The sequence below is a fragment of the Panthera uncia genome, chromosome D2 (genome assembly GCF_023721935.1).
Source record: "Panthera uncia isolate 11264 chromosome D2, Puncia_PCG_1.0, whole genome shotgun sequence".
Classification (NCBI taxonomy): domain Eukaryota; kingdom Metazoa; phylum Chordata; class Mammalia; order Carnivora; family Felidae; genus Panthera; species Panthera uncia.
This window is the reverse complement of record NC_064818.1, coordinates 45,483,667-45,499,744: the sequence shown is the minus strand read 5'-3', so window position 1 is coordinate 45,499,744 and position 16,078 is coordinate 45,483,667. Positions and strand designations below refer to the sequence as shown.

At 41.1% G+C, this 16,078-nt stretch overlaps 1 protein-coding gene across 1 annotated transcript in view; it reads left to right on the top strand.

The window, feature by feature from the left end:
* Positions 1 to 12,388, top strand: part of ERCC6 (ERCC excision repair 6, chromatin remodeling factor) — an 83,872-nt gene extending 71,484 nt beyond the window's left edge. The window contains exons 13-21 of the mRNA XM_049645354.1: positions 583 to 798; positions 1,498 to 1,608; positions 2,015 to 2,134; positions 2,562 to 2,656; positions 4,325 to 4,470; positions 4,556 to 5,263; positions 7,000 to 7,204; positions 7,789 to 7,867; positions 9,231 to 12,388. Coding sequence (XP_049501311.1) covers positions 583 to 798; positions 1,498 to 1,608; positions 2,015 to 2,134; positions 2,562 to 2,656; positions 4,325 to 4,470; positions 4,556 to 5,263; positions 7,000 to 7,204; positions 7,789 to 7,867; positions 9,231 to 9,650 — 2,100 coding nt within the window. The 3' untranslated portion in view covers positions 9,651 to 12,388. The remainder of the gene's footprint in view (positions 1 to 582; positions 799 to 1,497; positions 1,609 to 2,014; positions 2,135 to 2,561; positions 2,657 to 4,324; positions 4,471 to 4,555; positions 5,264 to 6,999; positions 7,205 to 7,788; positions 7,868 to 9,230) is intronic.
* The last annotated feature ends 3,690 nt before the right edge of the window (positions 12,389 to 16,078 follow it).

Sequence of the window (16,078 nt, the reverse complement as noted above, 5' to 3'; positions counted from 1 at the left end):
GGACCCCGCTTCAGATTGTGTGTTTCCTTCTCTCTCTGCCCCTCCCCTGTTCGTACTCTGTGTGTCTCTCTCTCAAAACTAAATAAACATTAAAAAAAAAAAAGTTAAAAGTAAATGGAACTTCAACCTCTGACTCATGTTCAACTGCAGAACTTTCAGTGAGGTGTACTTAGTAATATTTAAATGCATTTGTTCAGTCACCTGCCCGATTTCTCCAAATTTAGATGGGCATTTTTTTATTCACATAAAAGATGAGTCAGTTTTTATATGCTGTGAACTGCATACCTTTTTTTCTAGTGAGAGAAAATAAATCATCAGTAAATTAAATATGACCAGTAGATGTTCAGTCCAATAGGATGTTTTTGTTTCTAGAGAACTTACTTACCTTAGCAAGATAGAAGATGAATGAAGGTTGATTTCTTCCAGCTCCTAATATGCTGTGGATGTGGAGGAAGCTAAGAAACTGGTGAAGAATTCCTTTTTAATCTGTGTTACATACTGAATATCATCCTTCCCTCCCTTTCCAAGCGAATGTTATTTAAGTGGGATAATCCAAATGCACGTAATTCTTTTATACCATAGATTTTCTCTGGACTTGTAGCCCTAAGAAAAATCTGCAACCACCCTGATCTCTTTTCTGGAGGCCCCAAGAATCTCAGAGGTATTCCAGATGATGAACTAGAAGAAGATCAGTTTGGATACTGGAAACGTTCTGGGAAAATGATAGTAGTTGAGTCCTTGTTGAAAATATGGCACAAACAAGGTCAACGAGTATTGCTCTTTTCGCAGTCAAGACAAGTGAGTATACAGACCTCATACAAGAAACAACAATTCTTTAAGACTTAACAACCAGTAATTTTAAAAATGAGATGTAATTTAAAATAATGATTTTAAAAGCAAATTCACCCCCTGATACTAAGGTGGAAAGCCTACAGATCTCTTTGGGAGCTTGGATCTTTCTCTAGAGTTGGTGCCTAGAAGTTAGCTTTTTAAAAAGGTTTACCAAAGGGGCGCCTGGGTGGCTCAGTCAATTGAGTGTCTGACTTCGGCTCAGGTCATGATCTCATGATCCGTGAGTTCAAGCCCTGCGTCGGGCTCTGTGCTGACAGCTCCGAGCCTGGAGCCTGCTTCAGATTCTGTCTCCCCCTCTCTCTCTGCCCCTCCCCCACTCATGCTCTGTCTCTCTCTGTCAAAAATAAACATTAAAAAATTAAAAAAAAAAAAAAAGGTTTACCATGTGATTCTAGGGTGTGGGTAGGTTTGGGTCTGAACTCAAATAGATGTCTTGCTCTTTACAAAACTGAGAAGAATTAATAGTAGAGAAATACCAAAAATACTCTTGTAGTAAGTATTATATTTATCTGCCTCAGAGCAAGAAGCCCCTTTTAATTTAAGCCTGTTGGGGAAGGTTTGACTGTTTAGAGAAATGTGAGAGTACTCACTCCAAGTGTATTTTTGATTTTTAAACTCTTTTCCCCTCCCCCCTCTCCCAAACAGATGTTGGACATACTTGAAGTATTCCTTAGAGCCCAAAAGTATTCTTACCTCAAGATGGATGGTACCACTGCAATAGCTTCAAGACAACCACTGATTACAAGATACAACGAGGTAACCAGTGTATATAACAGTAAAACCAAGTAGTGCTACTCCGTGCAGAGGAAGGAAGGAGAATAGCTTCACTCACCTGAGCCATGCGTACATGGGGAATAGGCAGTGGGTAGGGACAGACTTACTGCTTTAAACTCTGTGCATTTCTGTATTTTGTGTATGTTTGTGTGTCTAAACAAAAAATGTGTATTCCTTCTTGAAAAGCCAACTCTGAGATATTTCTAATATAATTGATACTAAAAGTAGGAGTTGTGGGATGAGATCTTGACTGACCCACGGTCTCCAGGACATAACCCATTTTTTGTATTGGGAAGAGGTTTCCATGTATAGAGTATGTAAAGACAGAGGTGAAGGGCTGTAACTAGTCTTAAATGAGCATGCTAAAAGTTGCACATCTTACCTCTAGGACACATCTATATTTGTGTTTCTTCTGACCACTCGGGTGGGTGGCATAGGAGTCAACCTGACAGGGGCAAACAGAGTCATCATCTATGATCCCGACTGGAACCCAAGTACAGACACACAGGTAAGGGAGTGTATTAGTGGCATACAGGTGAGTGGCCAGCACTTGGGAGTGTCCTTCAGCGCCCCTGTCAGCTTCTGCATGGAGCTGACATCTTGGTTGTTGCCCAGTCTTCAGCGTGGAGGAAGATACCGTCTGGCCTCACAGACAGGAAGAGTCTCCAGCAGTTTATCTGTAACATTCATCTCTACACCTGGGGTACAGAGAGAGAGTGCAAAGTTACACACATTGTTTTTCAGGTGGAGATGGCTCCGTCTGCCTTTGTCACCTGCCTATTTATCTTCCTTAATAGGCCTTATATATATTTTAGCATCAGTAGCCAAAATTTTAGCTTTGGCAGGGGAAGGAAGCAACCGGCTGTCTCTCTTTTCTTTTGGTAAGTGCTCGTCATTGGGAAGGGTGCTTGTTACCATGCATCTCTCTGCTGCAGGCCCGGGAGCGAGCCTGGAGGATCGGCCAGAAGAAGCAAGTGACGGTGTACAGGCTGCTGACTGCAGGCACCATCGAAGAAAAGATTTACCACCGGTCAGTACAGATGGCTGCTCGCTCCTTGACTGGAGACTGCTCTCCCCGCTGCAGCGTGTGCAGGATGTAGATCTAGAAGTATGCCTCCAGGGCTTGGAGCTGGGAATTTTTTTCATGTATTGCTTTAAAAGTCTTTTCATCTTAGAGCAATAGTTGCTGTAACTTAAAGGATATGTGAGGGTTTTGGGGGTTTTTTTGGTTGTTGTTTTGGTTTTGTATTTTTTCTTATTAAAGTAAGCTCAGATGGCTTATTTTGAGTTTTTAGAAAATGTCTTTGGGGTGCCTGGGTGGCTGTCAGTAGAGCATGCGACTCTTGATCTCGGGTTCATGGGTTCAAGCCCCACACTGGGGATGGAGTTTACTTAATATTAAAAAAAAAAAGTAAAAGTCTTTGAACCTGAATGTCTTTGTACCTTATTAAACATCAAGGACTGCTTATGTGTAAACTTCATGTTAACTGTTATTTAAGAGAAACGTACCTATCTACTATAGTGTACCATCTTTTTTCAAAAATTTTAAGAAGTGACAGAGTTGAAATACATACTGAAATTTTCACATAACATGCAGGTGTGATCAGCGTGGGGTAGCCTGGTTCAGATGCCCCTGAGAGACAGGTTGACCAGGATACCTGTTTCTTTTTCCATCTCTCTCTACAATGAGTAGGGGTTTGGGCAAAGGTCGCTTTAACAGTGGGGTGGAGATACTGCCACCTTCTCCCCCCTCCTCTGCTGAAGACTTTATTCTCAAACTGTATCCCAGCTCTTAAAGCAAGGCTCCCTGCTTTCTACCCTGCACTGGGTTACTGCCAGATAGGTATGTGTTCTTCAAGTCCTTATTCTTTTTTTTTGTAATTTTTTTAATGTTTATTTTTGAGAGAGAGAGAGAGACAGAGTGTGACTGGGGGAAGGGCAGAGAGAGAGGGAGACACAGAATCTGAAGCAGGCTCCAGGCTCCAGGCTCCGAGCTGTCAGCACAGAGCCCAACGTGGGGCTCGAACTCATGAACCGTGAGATCGTGACCTGAACTGAAGTTGGACGCTTAACTGACTGAGCTACCCAGGTGCCCCCTCAAGTCCTTATTCTGAGAGGGCTGGAGATGAGCTGAGTCCTGTGAGGGAGAGCGTCCTTTTAGAGAGACATGTTGTAGCCTGGGTGATAGGGGCAGGACTGCTTTGTGGGGACGTCTGGGCAGGGGTGATGATGGTGTGGAGCTTCAGCATAGAGTGTGAATCAGCAGGCGGAAGTGGGTGAGACGGCTTCAAGTACAAAGCTCAGTTAAGAGAGTTTCCTGAATGCCATCATGGAAGGGTCCTGAAGAGGGCAGGGCCGGGGACCTGCCAGGAAGCTGACTCCTTCCATCTCAGAGAGGCTGTGAATCACATGATTACATATAGAAAAGTGTTGTCTGACATGTGATGAATCTTGGAGGTTGAAAAAGCTCACTGGGTATAAATAATATGATATTCTTTGTATTTCAGATTCTATAAAACATGGGAGACCATCCAATGTTTTATGTACTTTCTGAATTGTAATTTTCCAAGGCAAGAAGTTTGGGTATTATTTAGATATTTGTTCAGCTGCAGTTATCATATCAGTCATAGTTTTATAATTAGGATTTTGAGGCACGGCTAAGCATCGTTTTATACGAGTTTAATTTTTATCTTTTTAGACAAATTTTCAAGCAGTTTTTGACAAATAGAGTGCTGAAAGATCCGAAGCAAAGGCGATTTTTCAAGTCCAACGATCTTTATGAGCTGTTCACTCTGACAAGCCCCGATGCATCCCAGAGCACTGAAACAAGTGCTATTTTTGCAGGTATTACATAAAGTAACTTAACTTAGAGTAATAAATCACGGCAGAATTATGTAGTGTAACTTGAGTGTGCTTTTCCCCTTTATAGGAACTGGTTCAGATGTTCAGACTCCCAAACGCCTTTTAAAAAGAAAACTTCTGCCAGCCTTTGGAACAGACCCTAATGTTTCAATGTGCAAAAAGTGCCCTGATTCTAATGCATCTGCAAATGATGCCACATCATCTGAAGAGAAGTCTACAGCAACAGGAGCTGAAGTAAATGCAGTAACATCTGATCAAGTAACATCTGATCCTTTGAAAGATGCCCCTCGAACGCCTAGAGATCTGACTGGTGGTGATGGGCCTGGAGAAGAGACGAGTGCAGTGTCTAGACCAGAGGAGTCATCAGTGATTAGTGGACATGGGGAATGTTCAGATTCTCCAGGAATCAGCAAAATGGATGGACTGTCTAGTGAAGAAAGCATCCATGAAAAACAAGGTCTTTCTGACAAAAGAGAAAGCTGCCAGGCTCCAACAGACCCTCTTCGGGAGAATAAGCAAACGGAAAATAATTTTTATAAGCACAAATCTAAAACAAAACATAGTGCACCAGAAGAAGAGACCCTGGAGCACCATCGCAGGCTGAAGCAAAAGCCTAAGGACTCTAAGCATCGCAGAGATGCCAAGTTTGAAGGAACTCGAATTCCGCACCTAGTGAAGAAAAGGCGGTACCAGAAGCAAGACAGTGAAAATGAGAATGAGACCAGCCAGCAGAGCAATGACGATTATGTCTTGGAAAAGCTTTTCAAAAAGTCAGGTAATCTTTTTGCTGAATGTGCCACAGGTGTGCTAGGAACAGAAGATGGGTAGGCTCTTTGTAGCAGTAGCAGCCATTACTCACAGGGCCCAATGGGCTCTCAGCTGGAAGTAGTTTTTCTTCTAAAATTCAGATTTGGAATATAGTGACATTTTGAAAATCTTATTCATCTCTCTTTTCTGAAGACCTCAAAGAAATTGAACCTTTGGGGAACAACAGTACTTGACTTACAACCACATACAGGAGGGGTGCAGTGCTTTAAGTAGATTTGTGTGACCTGAACACTAATAGGAAGTTCCTGGACATGCTGTATTTATGTCATTTTCCAGCACAGGAGATTAAAGTAACCGTCATAGGGGAGAGGCAAGGACGTGGCCAGAGGCAGGCACTCTGGAAGTGGGAATGCTGATCACTAATATCGAGGGAGAACAATCAGGAAAGCAGATTCCACAGTTGCTCAGGACCAGGGAGGACAGGCAGTCCTGCACAGCGTAGTCATCCCTGGGAATGTTGTCTTGTTCAGGCCTCTGCAGTCATCGCGTTCACAGTGTGATGGCCCGAGTGACCAGAGATCACCGTTTGTGGGTATCAATTCGGGAGAGCAGGTTTCTGTATGGCATTTCAGAAGGAAACCCTCTGGGCCTCCTACCTTCTATTTCTTTTCCATTTACTGGTCTGTTTTCCTAGGAAATGATCTCTTTTGTTTAGTTTTCAAGTTTATTTGCATAGAGGCATTGAAAATGTTATTGTAATTTTTTAGAAACTTGCTTCTGTTTCAAGACAGTTGCTCCCTTGTCATTTCTAATTTTGTAGATTTCTGCCACACTTTTTTTTCGGTCAGGTTAAGCTAGTGGTTTGTTTGTGATTTTTTTTTTTAAATCAGCATTTTGATTTATTAATTAGGTCTATCGTTCTCCACCTCATTAATTTTTGCTTTTATCTTTATTATTTTCTTCCCCATGCTTCCTTTTTTTTTTTTTTTTTTTTTTTGCGTTTTGGTGAGTTTTTTTGGCTTAATTTTTATAAGACTGACTTAGAAATTTGTTAATTCATTTGGGGCGCCTGGGTGGCTCAGTCAGTTAAGTGCGTGACTCTTGATTTTGGCTCAGGTCATGATCTCACAATTGTGAGATCAAGCCCTGAGTCAGGCTCTGTGCTGGGCGTAGAGCCTGCTTAAGATTTTCTCTCTCCCTGTCCCTCTGCCCCTCCCCACCTCGTCTGTGCATGTAGGGGACAAGCCCAAGGGTACTCTCTCTCTACTCAAAAAGAGAAAAATGCTTTTTTAAAATAAAAAAAGAAATTAATTCATTTTTATTCTTTCATTTTTATTGATACATAAATATTTAAGGCTATGAATTTACCACTGATAACTTCATTAAATTCTGCTGATAAGTGGCATTTTCATGATCATTAGTTTTTAGAAACTCTATAATTCTGGCTTATATTTTTATATTTTTCCCTTCAGTAAAGAATTAATAGACGGTTTTAAAAATTTCCAGGTAGCAGATATGTTGAGGGTCATTAGTAATCCCCACATACCTTGTAAGGTGGTGATGAAGGTGACTAGCAACAGCATTTATAAAGTTCCTGGGTCATGATAGTCAACTTGGCAAATGGCAGCTAAAAATGTTCATTGTTTTTCCTCCACCCACACACAACAAGACTAGCCAATATAGAAGAAAACATATTGTGTACAAACCGGAATAACACATTACTGTTTCCTTTGTTCTTGCTAGTTGGTGTGCACAGTGTCATGAAACACGATGCCATCATAGATGGGGCCAATCCAGATTATGTGCTGGTGGAGGCAGAGGCCAACCGAGTGGCCCAGGATGCCCTGAAAGCGCTGAGGCTCTCTCGTCAACGGTGTCTGGGAGCAGTGTCCGGTGTTCCCACCTGGACAGGCCATCGGGGGGTTTCTGGTGCACCAGCAGGAATAAAGTAAGAGATTGCTGCTCTCCCATGCATGTGAGGTGGCCAAACCGCCTAGGCCAGGAATAAAGCCAGGGCAGGCGTGGTAGAAAGTCTTGCAGGGAGGGGTTGGGTCAACCAGATTTGCATGACTTGGGGAAAAACATTTATAGTCTTACGTTCTTCCTCACACTGTCTGCTGCCTTCCAAAGCTGAGTTTTCAGGGAAGGCGGCATGATCTGTTTTGCTCAAGAGATGTTAAAAATAAGAGATACAGAATAATAACTAAACTTAAGATGATTAGCCAGTGTTCAGCAATCAGTAACTACTATGCTATTCGGTTCATTTGTTCAGAATAATCTTTCTACCTGGAATTTGTGGGTAGTTGCCATCACTTGTTGAACAAGATACTGAGTGGTTCTTACTTGAGATGCAGCTGTGACTTCCCAGGAGAGCAATGTAGAAAGACTGAAGGGGATGAGCATCATGGTTATGAAAGAGTAACCATGAAGAAGAAAATTTTCCAGCAAAAGATTAAGTTTTGGAAGGGCATTTTCATCTCTAAGACCACAGGAGCAAACATTTCATCTACTGTGGCTCTTTTCCTTATTTAGGAGTAGATTTGGTCAGAAAAGGAATTCCAACTTCTCTCTGCAGCATCCTTCTTCAACATCTTCAAAGGAGAAATGCCAGGTAATATGATAGCCTGTCTGCTTTTCGTGTGTGAGTCTTAATTGATAGAACTGCTGTGAAAATTTAACCTGATTCAGATGTGAAGAAAATCGCTGGCATAATGGCCCCCAGTATCTGTGTTGTATGCTCTGATTAATGAAGCACTTTCATGTGAAACTGAAAGGACCAGCCAACTTTGTAAAAGACAGTCTTTAACCCAAATCTACAGCAGAATCTCTGTTTTGCCCTCAGAAAGTTAACACAGGGATAGAGGATGTGGGAGTTGCTGCCCCTGCAGCCTGCTCCGTTCGGTGGTGACGTACCAGTTCTGGAGAGCCCTACCCTCTAATGTGAATGTTGAGAAAACTGCCTGGAATGTTGTTGTAATTTACTAGCCACTAGAACCTTGTGCCCATCTCTCCCTGTCCTGTAACCCCCGGATGCCCTGAGTGCTTCACTGAGTAAAGACTGGACCAGACTCTATCATTCAGTGCTCTCTTTGGTCTTTGCTAGTTAAGGGTTATGTTACTGATAAAAGTTGAAAACTCCCCAAGTTCAGACTCCTGTTTCAAACTTAAAAAAAAAATTTTTTTTAATGTTTATTTTTGAGAGAGAGATACAGCATGAGTGGGGGAGGCACAGAGGGAGACACAGGATCCGAAGCAGGCTCAAGGCTCTGAGCTGTCACCACCAAGCCCGATGCGGGGCTCGAACTCACAAACTGTGAGATCATGACCTGAACTGAAGTTGGGTTGATGCTCAACCGACTGAGCCACCCAGGCACCCCTCAGACTCCTATTTTAGATTAATATGAACACGTGTAGAACAGGGAACGTTTCTTTGACTTTCCATGTTCTGTTCTTTTAGCAATAGGGATGTGAAAAAGGTTAGATTTGTGTTGTTGCTCTAGGGAAACTCACATGAGGTGTAAAGTAGGAAAGAGTCAAAAGATTTAAAAGTGAAGAGAAGGAAGTGCAGCTCTATGATTGTTCTTAGCCCACGGTGCCTGGATCAGGGTGGGCTTGCGAGGAAGGGCAGGAAAAGTCTGCACAACACGCACCTCCTAGAGCCGGCTTTCCCACCGAAGGGAGGCTGCAACCCCTGCCCCCTGCCCATCCCCGTCCTCTTACCACACAGAAAGGGATGGAGTGAAGAGTGTAGTTTGGGGGAATTGGGTTTTTAAAAAAATGGTATATAATGGTGGGTGGGTTTCAGTGCTTGACATTCCCCCTGCCCCTTTTTGTTCGATGCCATCTCATTCTTTCCTGTCAGCCTCACTACCCTGGGCTCTAGTATTTGCTTATGGCTCCTCAGTGTTTTGGGGGAAGTAGTAGGAGCATGAATTAGAAGCTGGCATATCACTGCAGTGGTCTTCTTTCTCCAGGACGGCGTCACGAGAAAGGATGGAAAGGATAATGCTTGTGAGCACTTCAGTGGAAAAGTGGAAGATGCAGAGTCTTCACCCGGGGCCCTCCCTTCGTCTTCACTGTTGGCTAAAATGAGAGCTAGGAACCACCTGATTCTGCCAGAGCGACTGGAAAGTGACAGTGCGCACCAAGAGGCATCTGCTCCGCCATCTGCCACCACGGAACACGATGATCTGCTGGTGGAAATGAGAAACTTCATTGCTTTTCAGGCCCGTGTTGATGGCCAGGCCAGCACTCGGGAGATCCTGCAGGAGTTCGAGTGCAAGTTATCAGCCTCACAGTCTTGTGTCTTTCGAGAACTATTGAGAAATCTGTGCACTTTTCATAGGACTTCTAGTGGTGAAGGAATTTGGAAACTCAAGCCAGAATACTGCTGACATTACTTTCTAAACTTTCAGTTGACTTTTCCTAATGGAAATTTCTGGTTATTAATCCTATAACTAATAATCATGTTTGTCAACAGAAGTTGGCTGCATTTGATGTTTACTTTGAATGATATCTACCTCATAATTTAAAATTTCAAGGAAGAAGACATTCATCTCCAAAACTTAAAAGTTTTAAAAATACTTGGGTTGATATTTTCATTTTGGCACTATGAATTATGTTCTAAAATCAGGGACCTGATAGTTAATCTTTGGATTGCATTTGTTCCTCTACCCAAAAGATGCTGTCGGGGAGCACATTACTGCTCGTTTAGATGTTTGTAGACCAGAAATCTCAAGAATTCTTTTATTGGTGCTAAAAACATGTCTTATATTCATTCAGACCTGTTCAATAAATTAGTTCATCAATATCTGGTAACAGATACTTATTTTGGGGGCATAGGTTTTAAACATTTAAACTTATTTGTTACCCATAAAAAATGAGATTTGGTGTCTTATGAATATATCTGTCTCATAGTCTTCCTTTGAAGGTACTGTTAAATCAGCAGGCATTTTCATTAGTAAAGCATGAAATAGCTTGGTAATAAATAAGACCTATACTTGCAGAAGGTTGTAGTGTTACTAAGCTTATGTTGGCTTTACTTTAAGCCAAGTGCATCTTCTTCCCCCCTATGGGGACTGTCTTTTAGGAATATAAAATGTGTTATCTTAAAAAAATACACAAAACTTTAAGCAGAACCAAAAGTAAGTACAAATGAAACCACCAACATACACGTGCACGCAAATGTCATTCCAGACCACAGCCGATATACCATGATTACTGTGTAGTGACCACCCTGGCGGACTGCTCCCTCTGTTCACATGCCGAGCGGTAACTTGGAGCATTTTTTATTTTATTTGTTGTTTGCTTTCTGAGGATGCTGATTACTTTGTGTTAGGCACCGTCGTTCCCCTTGTGTGTTATCTTCTGTCCAGCGGTTTTCATCTGTCTTTGTGCTTTGCATTTGCTGTGACTCTCCTGCTCCAGAGGTTTGCTTTGTAGCTGTTTCCTGGCCGTTGTGATGGTGTTGTTCTGATCCTCTGTTTTCTTAGCCTTGATTTTCTCGTTTCCTGCCCTTTGTTTTATCATCTCAGCTCTGAAATCTTGTTTTCTTAAGTTCGTTGTATTGCTTGCATTTCTTCTAGAGCGGTCACAGTGCATTTTTTTTCTTGGATTTGTTTTCTCTGGCCTGCTATATTTCCTGTCTGCCTTTTCTGTATCAGGCTTGCCTTCCTCCTATGCCATTTCTTTACATCTTGCTTCTGCTGCAAGAGAGCCGCTCTGCCCATATCTGTATGTTCTTCCTTGTGACGCAGAGGGAAGGGAAAGGACTTGGGTTGGGGGTCCGGGAGAGCCTCTGCTGGGCACCACACAGCCCTGGTTGGAGGATTTGCATTTTACCTCTCTGGTCTGAGGTTCTGTTTGATAGCCTGGGCCCAGGCATCCCTACCCGTAGACAGGAGATGGCAGAGAGTCATTCCCGCTAGGATTTTCTGCTTTTTAAAAAAAAAAAATCTGTCTTATTCATCTTATTCTGTTTTTAGAGTGATTTATATGTTAGAGGAAGAAGATGCTATTATTTTCTTTAGTCTGCTGTCTTTATCTAGAAGTCATAGATGGGATTTTTAAACAGCTCAATAAATCCTGAACTTGAGAATTTGGCTCAGAAGGGAGTTAAAACTCCCTGGGAAGTTCTGGGAAGAACTGGGAAGTTCTTTTTTTTATTTAATTTTGTAATAATCAGCCTATAAGAAAACTACTTCCCCCTTGTTCTTTGATTGAATTTAGTTCACTCTATCTTTCTTGTCTGAGATCTGAACTCTGCTGAGCAAGAGAAGTTGCAGCCTTCTTGTCAAGTAGCAAATGCTATCAAAAGGGATGATGCAGTCAAAGCAGGGTGGTCCTCACTCCAGTTCTTGTCTCAGCACTACCACTGGCATGCTGGGACCTCGGGCAGGTCGCTGCTCTGCCTGTGTCTCAGTGTGACATCTATGAACACTGTCACCATGCCTCCCAGGTGGACAGGCTTAGAGGACGATGCTCTAAGGGTCATGATTTTAATAATAGTAACTTATTCATTTAGATAAAATCTACTTTTTGGAACTTTAAAGGCTTTGTACAATGTAGATAGGTTTAATGTATTTAACATGTTATATTGGTATCAAGCTATAAAATTTTCTGTAATTTTAAAACTTCCTTAATTTATACATGAATATACTATCACTGTGTAAAAAATTTCAGGCAATACTTTGTCTCCTCACTGTTCTTACTCCTGTCCCAGAGATAAGTACTGTATGTCGTGTGTATTCTTCCAGGCTGTGTCCCAGGCATTTATAAATACCCATGGCAGAGACTGCTGCTCTCATGTGCGTTTTCCCCTTTTCCTTTACTGACAAGATTTCCTGAGTTTTACCTGGGTACGTGACTACTCAGCTGCAGACTTGACTTCCCGGCCTCCCTTATAGTTAAGTGTGGCCCTGTGACTGGGCAATGGGATATGAGCAGAACTTCCAGATCGGGCCCTTAAATAAGGGACTGGTGTACACTCTTCTTGCCGAGACGTTCGGGGGACCTTAAGCAGTGACATGGGATCGACATAGGTCGTGTGTTGAGGCTGGAAAAGCTGGCCTGCCAGCCTTGAACTGCTTTCTTTTTACCTGTTCCTTAAGAATAAAATAAATTCCTGATTTAACCGCTGCCTTTTATAGTCTGTTTATTACAGCCTCCAGTTTTGTTTTAGGTATGTGATCTATGTAGATGGGATTATGTCATCCTTTTTGCAGCTAGCTTTTCATTGAACATTATATGCAAGATATCTTTTCATCCCTACAATTATGGCTTTACCTTCATGGAACTGCTGGTTTAAAACTTAGATTTTTTTCAGGGTGCCTGGGTGGCTCAGTCAGTCGGGTGATCCCAAGGTCATGGGATTGAGTTCTGGATTGGGTTCTGCACTGAGCATGGAGCCTGCTTAAGATTCGGGGCGCCTGGGTGGCTCAGTCAGTTAGGCGTCTGACTTCGGCCTGGGTCATGATCTCGCAGTTCGTGAGTTCAAGCCCCGCATTGGGCTCTGTGCTGACAGCTCAGAGCCTGAAGCCTGCTTCAGATTCTGTGTCTCCCTCTCTCTCTGCCCCTCCCCTGCTTGTGCTCTATCTCCGAAAAAGAAATAAATATTAAAAAAAAAAAAAAAGATTCTCACTCTCTACCTCTGCCCCTCTCCCTGACCTACACTCTCTCTCAAAATTTTTTTAAAATTTACATAGATTTTAATTTTAATGGATATAGTGAAACTGCTTCCTTCCGTTTATACTCCATCCATGAAAGGACCCCATTCTCCACACCCTTGCCAACAGTAAGTAGCATCAATCTTGGGATGTTTGTTTTGTTTTTAACAAGTCTTGTGTTTGAAAACACCTTGTTTGAGCTTGAATTTCCCTGAAAACCAAAGATTTCCATGTTTTTTGGCCATTTGTAGATTCTCTTGAGTGTTGCTTGTTCATATGTTGGTCTAGTTTTACAATTGGTTACTAATCTTTCAGGGTCCCTCCCCCCAAAGAAAAATGAAGAAGCAATTGCCCCAACTATTATTGAACTTTTTCATTCTTCATTCTTTTCTCTGTTCATTCTTTTCTCCGTTCATTCTTTTCTCCACCCATTTGAAATGCCAGGTGTATCATATGCTAAGTTGTCTTCAAGGAGAATGGATCTAGATGTCTATTCTACCAACCACACTCTTCACTATCATTTGATTTTGTACTATGTTTTGCTTTCTATAGGCAAGTTCCTAGTCCTCCCTGCCTCTGCTCCCATTGTCATCTTGTATATTTCCCGTTCCAGGTGAGTCTTAGAATCAGTTTATAATGTCACTGAGATTGTATTGTTCTTTTGATTGGGATTGCATTAGTTTATTGACTTGAGGATAATAGACTTCTTCAAATTAATACAAATTTTCCCATTAGGATCATGATAGGTCTCATTTTGTTAATTATTAAGTTTTTTATATTCTTGGATAAAATTTTAATAACTTTCTTCATAAAGATCTTGCCACTTTTCATATTAGGCTTATTCCTAGGTATTATATAGATTTTTAGTTTTCGTTGGAGATCTTTCTTACATAAAAATTTGGAGAATCAGAACATTCATGTATCTACTTTCCTTATGATACCATTTATCATACAGAAGTTTTAAATTTAAGTGTAGTCAAATTCAGTCTTTACATATTTTTCCTTATTTGAGGATCCCTTTCCTAACCTGATGTCATTATTGCATTCTCATAAATTGTCTTGTAAATTCCATATGGATAGTTATTTTTCTAGCACGTTTAAAAAAAATAGCTCATCCTTTCCTGATTTGTGAGGCTGTCGCTATGATTATATCCAATTTTCATGTAACTATGGGAATATTTCTGGGCTTCTGTTAAATTGGTCCACCTATCTAACTTTGCCAATAACCCACTGTTTTAATCATTGTAGCTTTATAATTGGTTATTGTATATGATAGAATGATTTCCCTCATCTTCCAAAAATGCCTTAGTTCCTAGTTCCATATTTTAAATAGGGCATTTTTAATACATATTTATTATGAAGACCTAATTCCACCGGGTCTTTCACTTACAATAAGATCATATACATCTTACATTTATTTCTAATTATCCTATAGTTTTGGTTGCTACAATAAATAACATTAGAAAGACATTTTCTAGTTGATAAGAATACTGTTGATTTCATATAGTGGTGTGTATGTAGCAACCCTGCTAAACTATTTTACTAATTAGTCTCTAAATTGTCGTGTGTGTAACAATTGTGTCAACTGCAAATAATGACAATTGTGATTCTTCCATTCCAATTCTTATATACTTTAAATACTTCCAATATGGTAACCTGATAATGTAGGTGACAACCATTGGCATCTTTGTCTTATTCCTGACATCAAAGACAAACTTCTAAAGTTTACCATTAAATATGCAATTGCTGTTATTTTCTAGCACATGGTCTTTATCAGGTTAAGAAAATGCCCTTTCCAGTCCTAAATCCAGTGCTGAATTTTATTAAATGCTTTTTCTGCATCTACTGATCTGTTTTTCTCCTTTAAATATCTCTCTTAGTGTCATAAAGTACAGTCAAGTTTTCCAGCATTAAAATATCTCTTAGACTTCCAGAATGACAGTGTTAGGGAGTCCATGGACCTGCTATCCAGAAAGCAACTATAACCGGACAAAATATCAAGAGAGCCCCCCTCCCCTGCCAGATTGATTAATGTTTCTGGAAATAGTCCTAAGGACATACTGCAAATGAAGACACAGTCAAGAAAATCAACTAAATCTTGGTAAGAACAGCAAGAGTCTGTGACTCTTGAGCCACAACCCATTTCTTCCCTGCCTTTTCCCACCTCACTGTGATGACAGATGCTGTAATCCAGGTGGATTTAGCCACGAAGACAGGGCTCCCTTCGTCTGTTCCCAAAGGGTACAGTATCTCACTGGGAGGAGTATGTGACCAGCATTTCTCATTCCCTCCAGCTCCAAGTTGCAGGGATTAAGTTCATGGAGTTAAAAAGTACAATAACAGGAGTGCCTGGGTGGCTCAGTCAGTTAAGCATCCGACTTTGGCTCAGGTCATGATCTCACAGTTCATGGGTTCAAGCCCTGCATTGGGCTCTGTGCTGACAGCTCAGAGCCAGGAGCCTGCTTCAGATTCTGTCTCTCCCTGTCTCTGCCCCTACCCAGCTGGTACTCTGTCTCTCAAAAATAAATAAATTGTAAAAAAAATTTGGAAAGTATAATAACATTTAAAAATTTAGATGGGCTCAGCAGATTTGAAAGGGAAGAAGGGTCAACCAACTTACAGATAGATTGATAGAGATGATGCTATCCAAAGAGCAGAGAAGAATAAGAATGATGAAAAATGTACAAAGCCTCAGAAAAATGTAATATATCATTAGGTACACCAATGTGTGCATAATGGTAGTACCAGAAGGAGAAGAGAAAAAGAAAAAATATTCAAAGAAATATGGCTGAAACTTCCCAAGTTTATTGAAAAACATCCGTGAAGCTCAAGGAACTCCAAGCAGGATAAGCACAAAGGGACCTACAGGCATATCATAGTAAACATGCTGAAATCAAAGACAGAACATCTTGGAAGTAGCAAGTGAAAGATGCCGCATTATTTACACGGGAACTTCAGTAAGATGACCAATTTCTCAGAAGAAACAACAGAGGTCAAAAAGCAGGGACAACACTCAAAGTGCTCAAAGAAATAAAACTATCAATCAGGAATCCTAGATCCAGCAAAAATATTATTCAAAAATGGCATACATACTTTTCCAAATAAAAACAGGAAGTTTGTTTCTAGCAGTCCTGCCTAGCAAGAAATACTAAAGGAAG